This window comes from Serinus canaria, chromosome 2, assembly GCF_022539315.1.
Source record: "Serinus canaria isolate serCan28SL12 chromosome 2, serCan2020, whole genome shotgun sequence".
NCBI classification, from domain to species: Eukaryota; Metazoa; Chordata; class Aves; order Passeriformes; family Fringillidae; genus Serinus; species Serinus canaria.
Window position 1 is genome coordinate 59,604,044 of NC_066315.1, and position 21,326 is coordinate 59,625,369.

A 21,326-nucleotide genomic window follows, 5' to 3' on the forward strand; every position below is an offset into this window, starting at 1 on the left:
CACAGTGCTACTGCTCCAGGCTTCTGAAAACCACAGTTGGAGCCAGCATCATGGTTGGTCTGAAGATTTGGTCTGTCTCGCTGGTTATACTCTACCATTTCTGTCAGAGATGTATCCCATGTGGAATTTCAACACATGTTGAAATAGGTAAGACATGTTCAAAATGGATTTTCTTGTGTTTTGAATTTCTTGTGAAGAGAAGTGAATTCAGATTCAGCTGGAAAGCAGAGGGAGGGAATAATGTTAAAGTAACAAGCAGTCTACATAATTTTAAAAATGTGAATAACAGATAGAATAAGTGAGCAATTTGATTTTTGGAGTTTGGAATTTTACTGGTTTTGTAAGTAAAATGCTTGAGTTGACTTGGGTTGCATATTTTTCCGTCTCCTAAGACACAGGCATTATGTAACTGGAATGTTTTTGTTTGTGAGTCCTACGCAGACAGAGTTTGGTTTGGAGAAATAAAAGGAATGCTTTAGGCAATTTGTGGGATTGTTATATTGAAATTAAAGAATAACCCCAGTTCTTTCTGGTAACTCTGTTTTTAAATCACTCTGTATTAATTATGCCATACCTGCACAAGTAGATAAAATTCTGTAGTGTGTTTCTGTCTGTAACTAACAGCATTAAAATTTTGTTCTGTGTCTCTTTCTAATACGTTGCTCTCTGTAGCCAGAACAGCCTAGATTTGTAGAGAATGAAGGAGAGAACTGAGCGAACATCAAAATGGAGAAATATTTCTGTTTTGAATTCCTTGTTTGCCTGTGCTATTTTTAAAATCTGGTTTCTTCCGCAGTTTTGCGAGCACAAACACAAGCAGTGTGAGGTTATTCTGAGTTACTCATAATAATTGACAGTTTATGTTGTTTCTGGTTTTGTTTCTAAATCCATTGCTCAAACAAATGGTAAAATGTAGAATGTTGCCTTTATTCAGGTAATTTTCTTAGACTTTAAGTACTGAATACAATGCATGCAACTTTGAACAATGTAAAGACTGGGATTATTCATGGTGTTTGATACTGGAGTGTGTTCCCTTACTGAGTGTTGTACCCGTGGTCAGCATCCTGGAACAATTTGCTTTTCCTAACAATGTGTCAAGAAACCCATAATAATCTGTACGAGAAGCCACGCTGCCTGAGGTTAGGCAAGTGCACACCACTCTGCAGGCTCAGGGCTCTAATTACTGAGAACAAGCTTCTGAAGACTTGAAATAACAGATTTGCCAGAATAGAATGTGTTTGAAAAAAAAAAAAAATTTGCAAAGAGAAGCTTACAGATCTGTCCCAAAACAGTCTTTTTTTTTTTCTTTTTCTAATCAAGGGAGCATGTTGCAGAAAACTTGTGTTTATATAATATAAAGATCTTGGTTGCCTGAGTTGTGCATATCCTGAACTATTGGGTTATAGTTTACAACAGGTTTTGTCTGTGTGTCGGAAAATTACGTTAAACTGTGATCAGCTCTGATGCTGCTAAAATGAGTGCTCTTGTTGTTGTTCACATAAAAGTCTATGATGATAAGATGAAAATATTTCCAGAATTTGAACACTGAGTACTCTGGGAAAACAAAAACAAGCAAACAGACAAAAACAAAACAAAAAGAAAAATGCAAATATGAAAAAAACCCCAAACAACAAACCATAGAAAGGAATTCCTCTTACTCAAAGCCAGCACCAAAGAAATCCTGGACAGAGTTTTGAATGTACTTTTAAAATGGTGAAAAGCTCTGCCTGTTCAGAATGTTGATGGTGTTCAGTGTGCTTGGCAGAGCTGTGCTGTGTCCTACTTGCACGGCCGTGCCTGGACGCAGGTCTGAGTGGGGAAGCTCTTTGCCCTGGGGGTTCCTGTCAGACTTGTGAGGCTCTGTGGGACTGTGGGGATCTGGCATAAAATTCCTTGTGAAGGTGGAGTTGTAGAACCTGGGCCCACTTGAGTAGTGAGAGAAGTGCAGGGGAGGTGTGAGGCAGAAAAAGCAAACTGTCAAACTGAGGCTCTCCCACACTGGAATCAGAGATGTGTGTAGAAATGTCTGAGCCTTAAAATTTTAGAGTATTACTTACTATTTTGTTGCTGTTTCTCTTCTGGTGCAAGACTGGTCTTTAAGGTATCTTACTTGTATAAGGATGATTTAGATTACTGGGTAAAATTCAAAGTGAAAGATCGTTCAAACCCCTACAGTTTTGTCTAGATCTTATTCCAGAATAGTAATGGATTGTTTTGGATTTGGTAGGGGAAGTTTTTTGTTTGTTTGTTTTGTTGTTTGTTTTTTTGGGGCTTTTTTGTGATGTGATTTATTTGGTAAGGAACAAATTAATCTTTGAAAACAGCTTTAGAGAAAATTGGGTATTTTTAGAATAGTGTTGATAGATTATTCCTGGGATCTAATATTAATTAGGCGACCTCATTAATGAGAAGGATATAATTTCATTCACTTGTTATGCCAGCTAAATAAAGATTTTGGCAGTAAGAATATCTGCCAATTCAGTGAATAAGTAGCGTTATTTACCTTGCTTATTTACCTTTAGATTTTTTTGACTTTCCATGCATGTTAAAAATCAATCAAGTTACAAACACCCACATTGATTCCCAATATACCTTTTTCACTGTTAAGGGCAACAATGAAGCTTGAATACAGCTAAAACTTTGTGGTCCATGCTTTTCATGTGCTGTGTGTGGTCCTGTCAGTTCACTGCTGTAGCTCATTTCTGGACATGGGGAGTTCATTTCCCTGTGATCAGCTTGGCTGGTCAGCTCAGGAGCTAGGGATTAGAGAGAGACTGAAGATGTGCCACAGAAAGAGCACTTCCTTATTAACTCCCTAGGTGAGAAAACACATACCTTCTCACAGGTACACAGTTCTGTGAGAAATGGTGTTTTCATGCACTTGGTGCTTGGCTTAGGTATGAAAATGTGACATCTTCTGGTTCTGCTACTGCTTCCACCAAAATGTGGGCCAAACGTGGACACAGTACCTGTAAATCAACACTTCAATATATTGTTTTTCAGCACATAGAGCTCTGGAATTTTTCACTAAGCATGAAGGAAGTGTTAATTATAGAAAGGTAGGAAGCATATTATTCCTTAATTTTGTACAACTTTCTTCTGAATGCTTTTCTTTCTGTCTTCTTGCCTTTCTTTATTATTCTCAGTAATGTATGCATCAATATTGTGCCCAGAATGTAATTTTTACCTTTTTTATTCAAAATAATTTGACTGTTTCTGAAAATAATACAGAAATACAGCAATTATACCAGTGTGTGTATATATATATTTTGTGTGGTTTCTTGCATGTTTTCCTATCTTCTTTAGTCATATTCTATGTGAGCAGTTGTATTAGAAGAATCAGTAGAGGACTGTGGGAAAGCAGATTTAATAAACCCAAGGACAGCAAATGACAGCAAGGTTTTGTGCACTACATGGTGCATTTTACCAAGATACTAGTTGTATTTTGCTGGATATTTAGAATGTATCTTTGATGTTGGCAGTAAAATGTGGTTTTGTGCTGTGCAATAGCATTCTGATTCCTTTCCCCCCCCCTCCTTTCCCCAGTTATTACTAAATCACCAAGATGCCTTTCAGGCTGGAAGCATTTATCCTGATGCCTTTTATCCTTCAATCTGCAAAGGTGGTAAGAGAAGCTTTTTAAGTCCAATGTTTTAGCAATTCTATTTTTCTGTGGAAATCTTACAGAATTTAGTGGGTTGAAAATGGTTATATTGTAAGAAATGAAGTGTGGCCAAAAATGCTTTCCTATCTACCAAAAACTATCTACCATTTTTATTAGAGCCTTCTTGTAGTAATTTATAATGAAATAACACATTTGAAAATGTTTTAGAAAGTAATTCTTGGGTAAATTTAACTATTTCATGGGTAGGACAATTTGATAGAAGGATGCTGTTTGACTAAAATAGGTCAGATTACTAAGTACAGAAAGGACAAAATGATGGTTTTTTTATAAATCTTAGGGAAGGCCTAAAACTATTTCTGTGTTAAAAATTATTAGTTTCTATCAGATCAGTCAAGAAGAGGATAGGACAATCTAAAAATCACACAGCAACAAAATAGTGTAGGACCTGCTGGGGGTGGGTGGGCAGGCAAGTGTTAGTAACATCCCAGTCTGAAGCCTTTTATATTGCAAAGTGCAGTCTTTTGCCTTTTAATCTTCTTGTTGGAAATTGATGTCAGTCTTAATTTTGCTGCTTGCAGATCAAAAGACTGCAGTACAAAATTAGCACCCTCTTGCAATAGCTGTAAAATGTCTTGACTTGCAAATGGTCCCCTGATTTTTCAGCTCTGAAAGGTCAGCTCTTGATCATAAGCAACTTCTTCAGCAACATTAGAGCTATAAAAGAGCCAGCCAGACTCTGGCTGTAGGATATTTGCTACTGAAAGGGTAAATCTGAGCAGTTAGCAAATGGAATAAAGAGCCTGTCCTCCAGGTACAAGCTATTAGGGTGTTTAGGCAGATGCCAGACAGGGCAGTGGTATGTACTGGCTTCAATATTGTTGAGATATTAGTGCAAGTTTAAAGTATTGGAAGTAGTTTATTTTAGTGGGCCATGCAAATTCCATGAAATTTGAGGGGTAGTTAGGATTTTTCTTTGGTTTAGAGCCAAATCACACAGTTGCAGCCAAAGTTCTCATTTTTCTCAGACAGAGGTTGTTGATGCTGTCTGTTGGTTAGGCCAACTACAGGCTGCTTCATATCCTGATGTGCTCAGTTCACATCCAAATCACCTCTCTGTTCTGGCATTTAATGCTGGTTTTGTCTTCTGTCACTCGCTGGGTCACTCATCTCGGTTTTTTGCCTGGCTCTGCTAACTTCTTGTCCCAAACTTCAGTCTTGTTTTCCTTGTTTTCATGACTGATATTCTCCTGGGAGTTTTTTCAGTTCCTACTTCAGTTGCTTATATCTATCTATCTATCTATCTATCTATCTATCTATCTATCTATCTATCTATCTATCTATCTATCTATCTATCTATCTATCTATCTATCTATCTATCTATCTATCTATCTCATCTTTCCCTTCTAACCATTTTGACCTGTCTTATACCAGGTCAGAGCTTCTCTATCTACAGTATCTAGTCTTCATTCCTTCACTAACCTTGGAGTCTGTCTTGCCTTGTTAGTCAGGCCACTTGTCAGCAGTTTCCTTAGTTAATATGGAAGAAATAGGTGCCTCTTCAGACCTGAGCTGTTTTAACTGAGTGTGACAAGATCAAGAACAAAGCCATCCAGGCTGCCTCTTTGAGCAGGAGACAAGCTTAGATGTGGAAGGCTACTCTGGTTTTGCTAAGCAAGAGCCATCCTTCTTTTATCTAGTTTAGCTGCACTGTAATATGTCAAGAGGCCAAAAGGTAACTGAATTGCCGCCCAAGGTCTGCTCTCTCAGTGTTTAATCTACCCTAACACTGTGCAGTTTCTCTTTGCTATGTCAACAAACACACACTCTTCCTCCAAGAGTACTGATGGTCTGAACAATCTCCCACCTACCTTCTTCCCCCTTAGAGAATTTAACATTGTATGCTGATTGATCTCTTTATGTCAACATCCCTTTGCACTTGGCTTTATGTAGGTACACAGATATTTTTAGGCAAGGTCACTGTTAGATCCTACACAATCTTTCTGCCTAAATTCAGGTGAGAGTAGTAAATTATTCTTCTGAATGAAACCTATTTTTTCCTGCTTTCCTCCCTTTTTCCCCTCCTGCACTGACTGTATCTTGGCTAGTTTGCCTTCCTCTTGAAACTGATTGGGGTGATAATGCTGACATAGCATGTCTCTGCCCTGTGAAAACTGATACCTGCCAGAAAACATGTACAGCTTTTTTGCCATACAAGTGGATGCATTAATTTAGTCAACAGGTTCTCTGTCAGCTCTCTTTATCCTCTCTGCTTGGGAGGCAGCTTTTCATTGTAGTGTACCTACCCACAGACACGGAGAAAAGGAGCAGGCACAAAATTTTCAGATGCTTCAAACCAAAATCATAGAAGGTAAATCTAGTATCTATTTTGTTAGTATGAATCAGATAAAAGTATGTCTCTTTTGGCTGTTTTCATTAGCTGGAGTGCAAAATGTATCATCTGTCTGACATGAAATTGAACAAAAGTCTGTGGGGTTTTTAATGGAGAAAAAAACCCTTTATTTTTCTTTTTTTTCTATTAAATTCTTCCCCAAAGAATAAATACTGGTATAATTTTATTGTAATAGGAATGTTCCATGATGTGTCTGAAGACACCCACTGGTCACCATTTCTCAAAGCAAGTATTGACTACATCCGAAGGAATTATCCTCAGCCTTGGGAAGAGGTAAGAAAATTGATTAATTTTGCTTGATTGACTTTGTTTTCAGCTGTTTTCTGTTGTCTTAGATAGCATGAGTTCTAACATCATTATAGTGCAAGGGTTTCAAATAGCCAGAGCTTCATACCCCCTCTAGGTTTCTCGCAGACAGCTCCTCTAAGCACTGACTGTTCCTGGTCCTTGCAGCAGTCCTCTGACTCCAGAGCCCACCAATCCACTCTTTTATACCACTTGCTCTTATTGGTTACAGGTGTGGCCTGTTAAGATCAGGCCTGCTTCTAATCTTTAGTAATTGGTCCAGCTGCAACTCATTGGGGGATGATTACCTTCTATACCCCCTTCATTTACCTATACTGTATCCCCCTACAGTTTTCTTCACCTTCACTTGTTGTAATTTCATAATTTTTGAGGTGTAGAAAAACCCAGCATTTTTATATTAAAGTCTCTGCTTATATAGTAACACTTGAAATTTTAATACTTAGTCTTTAATGTTTCAATCTTTACCATACAAAAAACTTACAGTTTCCATATAAAGTCTGTCAGTTATTTCCACTGTGGTCTGGTGCATACATTTCATAGGTCCAAACTTTTAAATATCATTGGTAGTCTTGCATTCCTGTGAGATCTGGTTTGGGTTTGCTGTTTGAAAACCAGACACATTTTAGATTTCTTACTTGTGAAATGAAGAGCAATTTGTCAAAAGTGAGCATGCAGAGGAATGTGTTTCTCTCCTCTGTCTGCCTACACAACAACCATGATGGCAGAGTTCAGTCCTTGGAAGTGTTTATCCTTGGTCCAGAAAAACAGCTTGGTATACATTTAACTTGAAGTATGCAAATTACCCTCACATCAACCATATAATTCTATGGCCTTGGACTGTATAAACTGCTTAAAGCTTCTTAAGTACCAAAAGTTGACCACAGCATCAAGCAATGAGTGGTCAGCACTTTGTCTTGATCAACTCTTGGACTATAAGAGCTTCTCACCTGTATCCTTGTTTAATGCATATACAGAAAATGCTAACATTTTCTTGAAGACAGGAGTAAAATAACAGACAAATGGATTGTTGTTGTGTAGGCTACAGAGAAGCTGGTGGCGTTCCTGTTTGGAATTGCTTCACATATGGTGGCAGATGTTAGCTGGCATAGCCTGGGCATCGACCAAGGATTTCTAAAGGCCATGGGAGAAGTAAGCCTGTATCATTTTATTTATTCATACAACTGGATTTATTGGAATGGATAGCTTTGCTTTGGACTGTGGTGGGGAAGAAAGGGAAAAGCTGGAGCCCTGTTTCAGGAAGATTTTTGGAGAGACACAATGTCACAAACTTCATAAGAGTGAAGCTGGTCAGGTTTGGGACCTTTAACCATTAGTGTTGCTTGGAGAGTTTGTTTCTGCTCATATGAAAAGAAACAGGCAGTTCTCTTGTTTTTCTCTTTCTCCAGATAGATTTTCGTGGTTCATACTCAGAAGCGCACAGTGTTGGAGATTTTGGTAATGTTTCTGTTTGCCAATCATAGATCCTTGTATTGGAATAAGTCCTCTTCAAAACCATGGTGGTTGATTCTGGCTCTTGTCCTGTGCAATGCAGGAGTTAAGGATGGCATATGGACACTGTATTCTTGCCCTCCCCCATGGCTTGCAAAGTCCTGCTGTACCTGTCCTCAGGTTTCAGGAGATGTGATAAGGCATATGGACATTTGGATTAAAGCCAAAATGCAGACCAAAGGATGCTAAGATATGGATGGAGTCACTACTGTGATTTTAAAGTGTACATTATTCTCTGGAGGTATAAAATGTGCAGCATACTTTCAGGTGAACCATTTGTGTATTCCAAATATACAGCTGGAAGATCTGCCATATAAATGCATGTAGAAGAGCCATACATAGCTTCGTGCACACTGATACCCATTACAGATACCTAACAGCTGTTGTTTGTTGGGCTGTGTGGGTTTTTTTCATTCTTTCATCCTCAGGAGGAGATGTGGTGAGTCAGTTTGAGCTGGACTTCAGTTACCTGGCATCAAGTTGGTAAGATAATGAGGTTGCCTTCTTTCATATTTAATGGGGAATTTTGTATAATCATATTTAATAAAATTACATATAATATCACCTGATTCTGTATTCATATGTTTTTTTTAAATGCTGTCCTTTATTTTTCTTTCAAAAAACCCCTTGCAACTCTTTCAAATGTTATGAGTTCAATATTTGGTATATGCATATTTAATGTTCTTTGACATAAAAACTGGAAGGACAGAAGAGAGTTTTATGTACAGGAACACAGCAAAAAAGATTAAATTACTTATGTCTTAAGTTATACGTAGTTATATGTAAAATAACTAGTGAAAACCTTTTGCTGGAATGTCCTAGCAGCTAGTTAAATAATTCAGTTAAACTACAATATCAGTGAGATATATTTAAACTTTGGGAAGTTGAGGATGTTGAATTCAGTTTTAAAAGCATAAAAATGAGCAGAAGACTTAGATATCTGCTATTTTTTCTTCACAGTTGCATGTGCAATCCTGGTATTAGTAGATCTTCATGACCTTATGTAGTCTTTTGAAATTTGCAATATCTTATAGTCTGTTGTTATTACAAGAGCTGCAATATTTTATCAGGTGATGTGGCTCATCTAGTGTTGTAATACATTCTTTTTTGTTTTCAGGTATGTACCTGTCAAAGACCTAGCTGCTATCTATAAGGAATTTTATGGAAAAGAGATCATAACTGAAAGCACAATTGCTGAATGTACTTATCTGCTGTTTTTTGAATTGTAAGTTGAATAACTCTGCCTGAGCTTGTGTAAGTGAAACATATGTAGGAGAAATATGATAATCGTATTTTAAACACCTTACGTATTGATGTCAGCAACGAAGACTCCCTCCTAGACCCCCAAATCACAGAACATCTGAATTTTTTTAATGACTAGGATTCAAATTTGGACTACATAACAACTGGTAAATTATTACACCACAAATGGTGAATCTTGGCTATTTAATGCATTTATACATTTAACGTATTTATGACTATTTATCTGAGAAGAGCTGTATCTTCAAGTACCATTGCACTGTAATGAGTTAGCAGTATAATTATCATGCACTGAAGGAGTCTCTTATCTACACTCTATGTAGATCCCTTCAAGTCCAAGAATAATTCATAAAAGACTTTGGATATCTGGCAGTGTCTGCTTTTGAATATCCTGAACGGCTTAGCTGTATCCTGTATTTCAGTTAATTACCAATAGTCACACAACATCTACAAAAACTGTGAATCCTTCAAAATTAAGGGCAATAAAGTTTATCTTGTTTTACATTACAACATTAAAAATATATTAACAATCAATATGGAAATGCAATGACTTGCATAGGATTTACCATATAGGACTTTTGAAAAGAATTAGTTAAACTATTAAATATTAAATTAAGCAAGTTTTATTTCTGATTTTTTTTCAGGCATGGAGAAAGGCTTCTTGTTGGCAAGGTTGGTTTTCTGTTTTCTTTATAAAAATGAGCATGGAGACGATGTGATCCATCTTACTGAGTATGTTGCCTGTCCCTTAGCTTTTTCCAACAATTGCTAGTAAATCTCCATTTCTGGTGGACAAGTTCCACGAATATTTCCTTGGGGGAGTGGATGACATGGCATTCTGGACCAACAACATTTTTGAGCTGACGAGCCATATGCTAGAGAATGGAACCAGGTATAGTGTGTGGCAAACAACTATGAAATGAAGTAGTCAAGTGCTGACACCCACTTAAAGGTTCTTCTTAAGGCAGGATCTTTGCTAGAATAGGTGCTGAGCTTTAGATCCTCACTAGGACAAGGGGATTTCCATGTCTGCCTTTTACCTGGGTGCACAGGATTATGCAGGCCTTGCATTTGTATTTTTTATGTGTTCACACTCGTTTGCCCTAGTGTGCCTCTGGCATGTCCAGGTGATGCTTACCGGGGAAAATTTGGGGCATTCTTTAAGAAATATGCAAGGGTTTGCTTAAATGTTGCATAGCCATGCCTGCACTGGCAATCTGATTCTGCACCTTTTGGCTGCTGCCATCACTCAGCAAAGATGTCCCTTTTGAGGAGAGGTCAGATATTACCTTCAGACTCTGAAGGCAAATAGGATTAGAAAGACTAGGAGTATATATTCTACTGTTTCAGCTTAGGCTTCTACTCACAATTTCATATTATAGAAGTTTAACCTTGAACAGCTCTATAACAAATACAACCTTTCTTCTTTAGAAGACCAACAGTGGCAATCCATCCATTTATATGGAAAATATAAAATAACTACTGTTGCTATTTTGGGAAGTTATGCTTGAAATACAGAATGGTACAATCTGTTATGCTCTTTGTAACACTTTGATTAAAAGTGCTTTAAATTCATATGCACGCATGTTGCAATAAGTTTCCTTCAAGAGCTGTATAAAGACGTGATATTCATACAGAATCTAATCAAGGTCACCAAATAAACATCGTGGGGTTTCTAAGGGTTATGATGATGCTCTGATTTTGATTTTCTTGAGAAAACTGATGACTTCTGACAGAGGAATCAGTAAGTATAAAAGTTGTATTTTTAGTTTCCTTTCCATTGTGGTAAAATCTTTAAAGTGCATTTTCTGTATTCTTCTTTAGTGACTGCTACCTTCCTGAGAACCCTCTGTTCATAAACTGCACAAAGGAGCACAAGGACAGCCACATGTAAGTATAGCTCTGATGGTTTAAGCTTCAGTGATGATAGGAGACTCTTCTGCTAAGGTGGACAGTGAGCTACTGAAAATTAGAGATATTTTGGGTAATTTTTTGTGTATGAATTTGAGATTCTCTTAGCATGAATAACTAAGTTTTGTATAAAGGAACTGTGCAGAATCTAAGAGTGGCTTTTACCTCAAGTCTTTATTTCAGTTATGTTAATTCTTATCACTGCCTTCTTTATTTTAGCAGAAACAAACAATCAAAACATGAACATCACAAGAATACAACTTCTTTGCTTTCAGAAACACTGGAGAAAAACATAAACTATACAGAGAGAGGAGTTCAGTTTGACATACAGCCTTGGGCAACAGTAAGTGAGAAGTGACAGATGTGTCAGGTAAAAGTCATCTCTATATAATATTGTTCTTGTTTCTGTCTGAAATGCTGCATGAAGGAGCAGGGTTCCTGGATGGTCTTTGACTTCATGGACATTCCAGTACCATTGTTAATGTATCTGTGTACATCATAAATACTCAATTTTTAAACTTTACTCATTGTATAGAGAAGTTAGAACACATCCTGCAATGCCAAAAATTACAAAATATATATTTAGTATTTACATTTTACAGACATATGATGGCTTTTTTGGGTTAAGAACTCCCAGAAAAGCATAGCAGTGAATGATTAGTAGTGCTCCCTTTAAAGCATCCAGATTTTTGTCTTTCTAAAATGGTTCTTATTATCGGAGTCAGACTCCTCTTAAATCTGTGTGGTGATTTCCATTGCTGGTGACTTGATTTTTGAGGTGTCCCAAAACATTCTGGACTTTCAGCCTCTGGAGTTTTAACCACTGTTGTGTCCCTTTATTATTTTTGTTTCAGAAATCCCTCCGCTTGATAAACCATGCTTTTAAAACCAATGTCTGGAGAGCATTAGGAGCTACACACCAGAAATCTTCTAAGCACATCTCCAAGCCAGCAGCTTCATATTTTCTGACTTCACCCTATGCTAGGCTTGGATGGTTGGTAACTTTTTTTCATCCCACTTTCCTCCTAATTTCTGAAAATTTTGAGTATCTACCAAAATATTATTGCTGTTCCTTTGGATACTTTTCTAAGGTGACAGTACAAGTCAATTGGTACAAGGTACAAATCTGAGGGAATATCTTATGTTGTATGACCAGAACAGCAAGTTAATGCATAAGATTTTTCTTTCAGATGCTGATCAAGCTCAGAATGGAAGGAACCAACATTAGAACTATCATTGTCTTTAGTTCTGCACAGTAAAAAATTATTGCTACCCATTTTTGGTTGTTGAATGATGTTTGTGCAAAATTAATCATCTGTCATGAGCTGATGATTGATGATGTCTAGCAAGACCTCTTGGAAATACTCTAGACTAGTAGGGAGTTCAAAGATAGATTCAGGAGAGAGAGAGGCATATTCTCTCTTTTTGCCAATGAGGTTCTTCCTTGACTTGCAACAAGGAAGAGTAATAAAACAAATTTGCATTGCTGCTTATTTAACTTCCCTTATTCTGTCTCAAGATTTGGTTTTAATTCTTGATTTTAATTCATACTGGCTAAATTAACAGTAATTAGTCCTTTCCATGGTCCCTCTCTAAACTCCAGCATGTTACTGAGATCTGGATTCTTTTGCTTAACTCCTAAGTCCATTAAATAAAACAGATGTTCAGTTTAAAAGGTATTTAACTTCTTTTTTTTTTTTTTTTTTGGTATTCTTTGTCATATGCAAACAGCCCTTTTTAATGCTCCTTGCTCTGATTGCTCTCAGGTGCCTAATGTCAGTAAAAAGCATTTCCTACAGATCTCAGATGCATTGATGGAAGATGATTCTTCTGGTTTTACTTAATTCAAGAAAGCACAAATAAATATATAATATTTAAAATGCTGTATCGATCTTTACAAATAAATATGGGAAATCATGAGTCCTGGTTTATCTGATTTATGGGGGCTTTTTCCACTAATGTTGTGGTAGTTTGGAAGCTAATGCTGATTTTGTATACTCCCTTGCTGTACAGGGCACTGATCTCAGCTGACCTAAACCAGGATGGATATGAAGATCTGGTGGCTGGAGCACCAGGGTACAGCACCATGGGCCATGTTCAGATAGGAAGGGTGTATGTGGTCTATGGCAACCAGTCAGGTTTGCCACCAGAGGACATGGATCTGGATGGGAAAGCTGACCAAGTACTACAAGGTTATCAGGTAAGGAGTCAAGGCAAAAATTTGTCACTTAATTTTTTTTTTGCCTGAAAATTGGAGAATTTTGAATGAGCAATAGTATCATTAATGTGTATGAGTATTATTCCTGAAACACTCCTCCTGATGTCTTAGGATGTCATATGCTTTTCAAAAAAAATGATCATTATTAAAGTCCCAGGAACACTTGAATTGATGGTGATCTGTAGGTTCACTTCCATTACTGTACCAGGTAAGTGAGTATTAGACTATAAAGTGCCCTTAAATAAAATTCAGGTTGTGTCTCTGTAAGTCACAGTATAGCTAATTCTCGTGCCTGCATTTAAGAAAATATTGTATTTCATGTCCTTTTTAATCTACAATTTTATATGTTTTAATTCCTTTGAGTCTACATTTCTTCATTAATTGATAAGTTCTCCCCAAATAATTTTGTCTGTAGTAAGAGTATTGGGAAAAAAAAAAAATAAAGAGAAAACTCTTGGACATGATGGTGGCTGGTTTGTAACCAAGGAGTAAGAGCAAATGACCCTTTTGGGTGTTAAATATGATCCTCTGTAGAAAATACCTTTATTCATAAAGAAGATAATATGAAGAAATGAGATACATTTCCTTTTAATTTGTTTCTGTGGTTATAAACTGTGGAGTAACAGCTTCTATCTTCTTACAGAGTGTTTTAGTGGTTCCCAGTCATAATGCTTTCAACAGTAAAGACCATAAACTTGACATCATGACATCAGGGGTGCACTGGACTCAGGAGAGGAAATAGCAAAGCAGCACCATATTATATTCAGTTGTCCTTAATTTTAACACAGTTGACTTTGAATTAAGTGTGTTGACATAGGGGTTATTTCTTAGAAGAAAAAGAATTGTTGGAATAGACTTTTGTCACCTGTTGCCAGTTATTCCTTGTGCAAATGTACATTTGGTTTTCATGATTTTGATTAGAAAACATGAGAGCAATCCCTTTTCTTTTAGCCTTCAGGAAGATTTGGTTCTGCCTTGGCAGTCCTGGACTTCAATGAAGATGGAGTGCCAGATCTGGCAATTGGAGCACCTTCTGTGGGATCTCAGTTTCTTACTTACAAAGTAAGCTACAAACATGGGTTTGTTGTTTTGTTGTTTTTCTTTTTTTTTTTTTTTTAGTTCTCCAAACTGAATGTTTTTATTCATATATAATTTTTTAACATTGAAATGAAAAAGAGAATTTCTGTTGTTGCTCAAGGTGACATTGTAATTTGAACAGAAGTTTATAACCTTTGTGGGTACTTTGACTACAGCAATGACAGCTACCTGTAGTTCTCTTTCAGTGGCCTTTTTGCACATTAGAAATCTAAACCAGACTTTGCCACACTGACATGCTGGAAATGTAAGGAGCCATTAATGAAATACAAACATACCCTTTTTGTTTAGGAACAGAGAGTCTGGAATGGACCTCATGGGTCAATGAATTTTTTCATATGGATGCTGTCACAAGGCCAACAAATGATATCTAAAATGTGGTATGAACACAGACACACGTGCTAAAATAATCAAGTTACAGAGGCTTAATGACTTGCAGCATATGAGATAGGCCCGTATAATGGTCCCTGAATATTTTTAGGCCATGCAAACTAGAGGGAAAATGTTTTGATTTAGACTATATCCATTAAGCTTAAAACTCTTCAAAATTTTAGATACTAATTTAGCTGTCTAAATAAGAATTTAAGTTGCTTTTATTTAGACTCACCACTTGGAAAATTTTGTGCATCTGTTGTGCCATTGCATTAAATAATAATTGTCAAAATTTGAGCCATCTGAACATGTGTATTATGAGCATAAATACACTAGGCTGCCCTTGTTCCTTACACACAGTATGATGAGCATGCACTTCTCTACTTTGTTGCTTGGTTACAACAGTACCAATTACCCATGGATATTCTTAGGTTTGGGGTGGGAAAGAAAGTATTATGGGAAAGCTCTGAGAGGGAAAGTGAAGTTGTATGAATAGCCCTCGCAAAACTGTTCCACTCGTTGTGATTGACCTTGCATTTCATACTTGATACTGACATCCAGTTGCTCTCATGCTTTATTTTCTTTTTCTGCTGTTCAGGGTGCTGTGTATGTCTACTTTGGAACTGAGGGAAAAGGCTTTGCATCTCAGCCAAACATTACCATTACTTGTCAGGTATATTGTTAATGTAATGTCCTGTTTATACTACCCTGTTAGCCAGGCTAGCACAGGGCTACAGAGGCAGGAGGTGAGATAAAGGGGAAAAGAGCTTATGGGCTTAAAAATAGAATGTTAAAATTCAACTTATCATTGGAAGGAAATTTAGACTGATGGGGATGGAGCAAGCAGGTGCTTGGTTGGATTGGTTGTATTTGGGAAAGACATTTATACCCCAGTGAAGGAAGGCAGCAGGATGACTAGAAAGGTGCATTAGCTCTCAAAACCAAAAAAAGCCACCAAAAAACCCTGACCCAAACCAAACAAAAAACCTCAGAAAACAAAATTGAAGCCAGGCAGTGGGAGGATAATTTGGTCAAAAGCAAATTTAGGAATTTAGAATTAAGTTGCTCTATTTTGCTACAGAATTGATGGTTTCAGTTCTATTTCAGGCTTAAACTAACTGTTTATTGCAGTATTCCTACTGTAATCTTGGTTGGTCCCTCCTGGCAGCTGATGTTGATGGGAATGGAAATGCTGATCTGGTTGTGGGCTCTCCATATGCACCCGGTGGTGGGAAGCAGAGAGGATTTGTGGTTGCATTTTACTCTCATTTGAACAGGAGTCACCAAGGTAATATTTGTTGAGTAAATTAACTCTCCCATAGTTTATGTGACTGGTTATTTGTTCCTTATTAATCACAGCATAATTCAGGTTTGAAGTGATCTCACAGGGTGTCCCTCCTACTTATGCTGTGAAGCCAGACCAAATTGCTCAGGCCTTTGTCCAGCTGCATCTTAAACCACCCAGTGGTAGAAATTGCAGAGACACCCCGGGCAGTTCTACTTCTTGGCAGTCCTCATAGGGAAAAAAACTATGAACCAGTATGAACCTTTCTCGTTTCAGTTTATGTTCATTGTCTATTTTCCTCCCACCATGCGTAGTGACCTTACAGGCACAGAAAGCATGGAACATCCCTACTGAACTTGCTCCAGTTTGTCAACGTCTTTGCTGTTAGGGAATGACATATTATAGGTGTGATCTAGGGAACAATCACTTCTCTCTGTCTCTTTGCCATGCTCCTGCTTACATTGTCTGAGGCACTCTGGCTGTCTGCTGTCAGAGCCTCACACTCACTCCCTGCCCACCAGGATCTCCAGGGCCTTTCCCACATGGCAGCTCCTCAGCTAGTCTGTCCCCAGCTGTATCTTTGCAAGGGCATCTCCTTTCCCAGGGTTAGGCTTTGCATTTGTCCTCACTGAATTTTGTGAGGTTCCTGTCAGCCTGTTACTCCAGCCTGCCTAGGTGCCTCTGAATGAGACTACCCCCCTGCAATCTCCTGTTATCTGCCAGCTTCAAAAAAGGGCATCTTGTCACCTTGTCTAAATATTTTATTATAAAAGTGACCAACAGGATGAGTCAAAAAATTGATCCCTGAAGGCACTCCACTTGTTGCAGGCATTCAGAGAACAACACATGGTTCTCTCTTGTCAGAGGGATAATCTCTACCAGGTTTTTCCCATCTGGTTTTCTGTCCATCCGGACTGCAATGTCCCAGCTTGGATGTAAGAACAGTCGTGGCAAACTGTGTTGGGAACTTTACTAAAGCAATGGATTCAACCATCTATTGTGAGTCCAGGGTAGGCTCACTGCTCTTTCTTGGAAAATTGCAAATGAACCTCAACAAATGAATATTTATCATTCTGTACGTTCCTTCATGTGGCTAAAGAGGAATGCTACAAGTGAATGAATACAGGTGATGAGGTTTCTAGTGAATGAGGGAGAAAATGTCATATATGGAACTAAATAATAAAGCTTGGGCAGCTTTGTCAGAATCATGTAATTGAGATTTTATTACGTTAATGCCTAATTTTTGCAGCTTATTCTAATTAATGTAAAATTAGAAAAAACAAGAACATGGGTTTGGAAACACTGATAACTGACATTTTTGTAAAACCAAAGCACAGGATTACTTATTTAAATTATAGCCAGAATGGTCTGAAGCTCTCCCACCCAGCACCCTTGAAGAATTACAAGTTCTGATAAACAGTAAGTAATTTAGGGCAGGCTTGAGTAGGCTATTGGAAGGATTGAGAAACAGCCTGTGTCAAATGAAAGCTTTCACCAGCCAGTAGATCTGCACGGTGAGCAAGCAAAGTCAACGACTACTGATGCCGTGTCATGAACAGTGTAACTTTGCACAGAGAAACTTGTTGACATAGGATGAATCACTGGAGGATTGCCAATGGGTTTTTCAATGCCAGGGCACACCAAGATTTAACTCATATTTTTTTCTGGTCTCTAGGACTTCTGTCAGTACAGGATGCCAACTGGATGGTGCAGGGGGAAGAAAACTATGCTTGGTTTGGATTTTCACTTGCCAGCTGCCAGCTGGAGAATGTGACATTACTGCTGATTGGTAGCCCTGCATGGAAGACTTGTTCTAGGTGTGTTGCATGTGACAGCTTGCTGTCTTCTCCACTCAGCTCTGCTTCTACAAGGTTTAAGATTTGCAATAGATTAGACTTCCAGCTTTTTAGGAAGTTTCCTTTTTGTTCTTCTTGGAATATTTTTATTAAATTAATAGTTTTATGTCTTCACCCTTCTTTATGAAGACAAGTATTTTTAGACCCTCGATAGAGCACATATTTGTTATTTAAAGACATCTAAGAATTTCTTGGGTTTCCTTGAAGAGGGAGGAGAGGGGTCACAGAAATGCTGATAGGTAAATGTGCCTTAAATAACTATATGGATAGCTCTTACTTTGAGATAGCATTTTTAAAAGCAAATTAAATATGAAGATGTATTGGATGATAAAAAAGTGGACAGACAGACCAAGTCTATACTCTAAGTATTGTGTAATTAGTTAGAACAAATATGGAAATTACTGCAGTAGATTTCTAGAATTTTTCAGGCATTATTATTCCAAAGTAAAAGGGGAGAACATGTACAATAATATGTTGTTAGATACAAATTTATTTTGCATTGTAATTGAAGCTGCAATCCCCTCTTGCCGGATGTCAGACAGAGTGTTGGGAAGGTGTACGGGTATAACCCACCGAGTACAGAGCGCTGGTTTGAGATAACTGGAGACAAGGTAGGGCTGCTTCTTTAGTATGGGAATAATTTGTGATTATTTGTGAATAATTTGAAGTGAAGTGACTTTCTGTAGAAATTACATAGTTGTTTTTAAAATCTAACAGGAGATGGGCAGAATGGGTTTGTCTCTGGCCAGTGGTGTGCTGTCTGTGGCTGGGAACACAAGGAAAGTTTTGGTGGTGGGTGCACCTACTGCAGGTATGTCCTGAAAATTGGAGACCATTTCTGCTTTAGGATGTTTTTTTCTGCATGACTTGAGTACAGATACAATGTTTAAGGGAAAATGGATCTTTACATTTCCATGTAATTAAAAAAAATTAATTAGAAGTCACTGTAATCACCGTTATATGCCTTATATGTACAGTCCTCTTTACTGTGCCTCAACTTCAGTGGGTCTTCTTCCTTCTTTAAAATGGGTTTAACAGCATTACTACTTTGCATTATTTATGTAACAATGATTTTCTAGTAGACTGCATATTTCTCAGACTTGAAACAACACAGCATTTTGTCCTCACTGTGGCAGTAGACAGCAAGGAATTGAGGATGTCAAACTGCTGAAGTCGAATGGATTTCTCCCCTGGTACTATGACTAAAAGATTTTGTTTTCCTATGCTAATTAGTGTTAATCCCATATATGCTGATGTCATTTGATACATTATATTAATTGTCCATTTTATGTAATGCCAGTATTACCTATAATTTTAAGTATTAAACCTTAGTTCCTATGTCTGATGCTCAACATCTGGTTTTTGGTTTTTTGGGTTTTTTTTTTTTTTTCCAGACAGCTTGTCTAGGATCTTATTTATGTCCTCAATGCTGCATCAAGCTGGACTGGCTCTGGTATATGACCTGTCAAACAGCACCAATCCTTCTCTACTCAGTGCATTCAGTGGGGACAAGAGGTTTTCTCGTTTTGGAGGAGACATATACCTAAGTGATCTGGATAGCGATGGGCTAGGTAAAGCTTGATAACTCTAGACCAGAAGTGAAGTGTTTGACTTTTGGCAACAGGAAAATTGGTCATCTACATATTCATACAAGTGCTATACACAGCTCAATTGAATTGTACTAGTATTCCATTGTGCCTTACAGGGACGCCTCTCTAAAATCCCAAGCAACTCAATCAGAAATTGAAATATTTTACTTGCCATCATTAATAGAAATTTTGGTATCTAGAGGCCAAATGCCAGCTCTCCTGTGATTTGGTCTACCATTAATTCACTTCTGCTGTCTTATATCCTCTTTGAAATATGTGCAGATGAAATGATTGTGGCATCTCCACTGCGAACTAATGGTGTCACCTCAATCCTGGCTGGTGGGGCTGCTGGCCGTGTTTATATTTTCAATGGCAGACAGGCATCCTCAGGGAATGTGACAGGCCACTGCACATCATGGACATCTCCTTGTCCTGAGGACTGGGTAAGAGTACATGAAAATGAATTCTGGACATAAGTTTAGAATGACAACTAATTAATTACATCCAGTACAAATACCAGGTGTGTTCTGCCTTTGTTCCAGAAAACAAAAGGTTTTCTCAGGCTTCTGAATCTGGGCAAAACTGTCAGGTTCCTCCTGTTTGTTCTTAAATTACTTTGCTGTTTAGGAGCCAGGGTTATCATACTGGTCTCCTACTCTCTTCCACTGACTTTTTATTTCCTCTTTTTTTTTCTTCTTTAGGCACAGCATGTCCTGATTTCTCCTGAGGTAAGTAACCAGAAAACAAATTACTGAGAGAAACTAAAACATCCTACTTAAAAAAGCCTAGCAGCATTATAACCAGCAATGTTATTTTACAGGAACTATCAAGATTTGGGAGTTCTGTTACCACTGTGAAATCTGAAAGAAAGGTGAGAAACAGTACTGTGGTTGGTTGTTTCATATCATCCTTCTAACTCATTTGCATATACTAGCTAACACCTCACATGTATCTTACATATTTTCAAGTCTTAAGTTCTTTACATAGTTAAATTACTCTCTGAACCAATAATTAAACCCATTTTATAGATTGATGAGCTATGGAGTTGCTAAAATTTTGGCACCTAAATTAAAAAATTCGAATCACTTTAAATAGCCTGAATTCTAAACTGCTTAAGAGTATGCTGAAAGGCTCCATGGGAAATGCAGCATAGGTGCCTCCCAGCTTCATGCCAACCTGTATGCAAAGTGGATGCTCAGCTGTGGAGCAAAGCAGGCACCCAAAACCATCCCTCTCATTTAGTCTTTACAGGCTTGCTGTCCTGGCTATCACCTGCAGTGAATGCTGTTCATATGTCGTGTTTCTAAGTGCAGAGGTCCAGTTCCTACCTGACTGGTTTAGGAGGTGTTTGTGTGCCTGTTTCTCTTTGCTTCCCTCAAATGCCCATTTTTTTACCAAACACCAGTTGCTACATTTGTATGATGCACTGAGGAGCCTTTTTTTCAGCTGGTAGGTTACTTAGTGCTTGTTTGGCCGAGTTCCAATGTTCTGCTCACTCTAACACCACCTCCATGAGGACTGGGGTTCTCAGTGTCAGTACAGAGGAAGCCTCAGTACCAGGCTGAGGAGGTCTTCAACAAATGGTGTTTGACTTCATGTGTTAAAACGTGAGATGGAGAAACACCTGGAAATTCTTCTCAGCTAGATGAGGGTGCATAATCTAACACCTGAAATACAGGCATGGCTAAGTGCAAGTGAGGCCATTCTCCAAGCAGTTGCTTTCTCTTGCTATAAAACCATCTAGTCCACAATCCCCCTTCATCCCTATTGATATTAGCCCCGAGAAGCAGTTTATATGGGCAAGAGACTCATTTCATTTGGTTCCAGCTTGCTCCAGTTCCCCAAATTAAATAGTCTGTTTTGCCAAACTATCTTCTTGACTGCTACTCC

General features: G+C 37.9%; 1 protein-coding gene across 7 annotated transcripts in view; it reads left to right on the forward strand.

Annotated features, from left to right (window-relative positions):
- GPLD1 (glycosylphosphatidylinositol specific phospholipase D1) overlaps positions 1-21,326 on the forward strand; it is a 24,117-nt gene continuing 2,791 nt past the window's right edge. Inside the window, exons 1-24 of one of the 7 annotated variants that reach the window (XM_009093890.4) lie at positions 1-147; positions 3,004-3,059; positions 3,547-3,625; positions 6,211-6,308; positions 7,380-7,490; positions 7,748-7,796; positions 8,279-8,333; positions 8,968-9,075; positions 9,755-9,782; positions 9,863-10,002; positions 10,935-11,000; positions 11,241-11,364; positions 11,876-12,015; positions 13,035-13,221; positions 14,191-14,301; positions 15,305-15,379; positions 15,838-15,994; positions 17,667-17,808; positions 18,359-18,458; positions 18,565-18,658; positions 19,242-19,418; positions 19,719-19,879; positions 20,138-20,164; positions 20,257-20,307. In XM_009093890.4, the coding sequence (XP_009092138.3) occupies positions 51-147; positions 3,004-3,059; positions 3,547-3,625; positions 6,211-6,308; positions 7,380-7,490; positions 7,748-7,796; positions 8,279-8,333; positions 8,968-9,075; positions 9,755-9,782; positions 9,863-10,002; positions 10,935-11,000; positions 11,241-11,364; positions 11,876-12,015; positions 13,035-13,221; positions 14,191-14,301; positions 15,305-15,379; positions 15,838-15,994; positions 17,667-17,808; positions 18,359-18,458; positions 18,565-18,658; positions 19,242-19,418; positions 19,719-19,879; positions 20,138-20,164; positions 20,257-20,307 (2,433 nt within the window). In that variant the 5' untranslated portion in view covers positions 1-50. Of the gene's footprint in view, positions 148-3,003; positions 3,060-3,546; positions 3,626-6,210; positions 6,309-7,379; positions 7,491-7,747; positions 7,797-8,278; positions 8,334-8,967; positions 9,076-9,754; positions 9,783-9,862; positions 10,003-10,934; positions 11,001-11,240; positions 11,365-11,875; positions 12,016-13,034; positions 13,222-14,190; positions 14,302-15,304; positions 15,380-15,837; positions 15,995-17,666; positions 17,809-18,358; positions 18,459-18,564; positions 18,659-19,241; positions 19,419-19,718; positions 19,880-20,137; positions 20,165-20,256; positions 20,308-21,326 lie in introns of those variants that run through there. The other 6 variants (XM_018918283.3, XM_050970569.1, XM_050970568.1 and 3 more) reach the window with 6 other exon arrangements.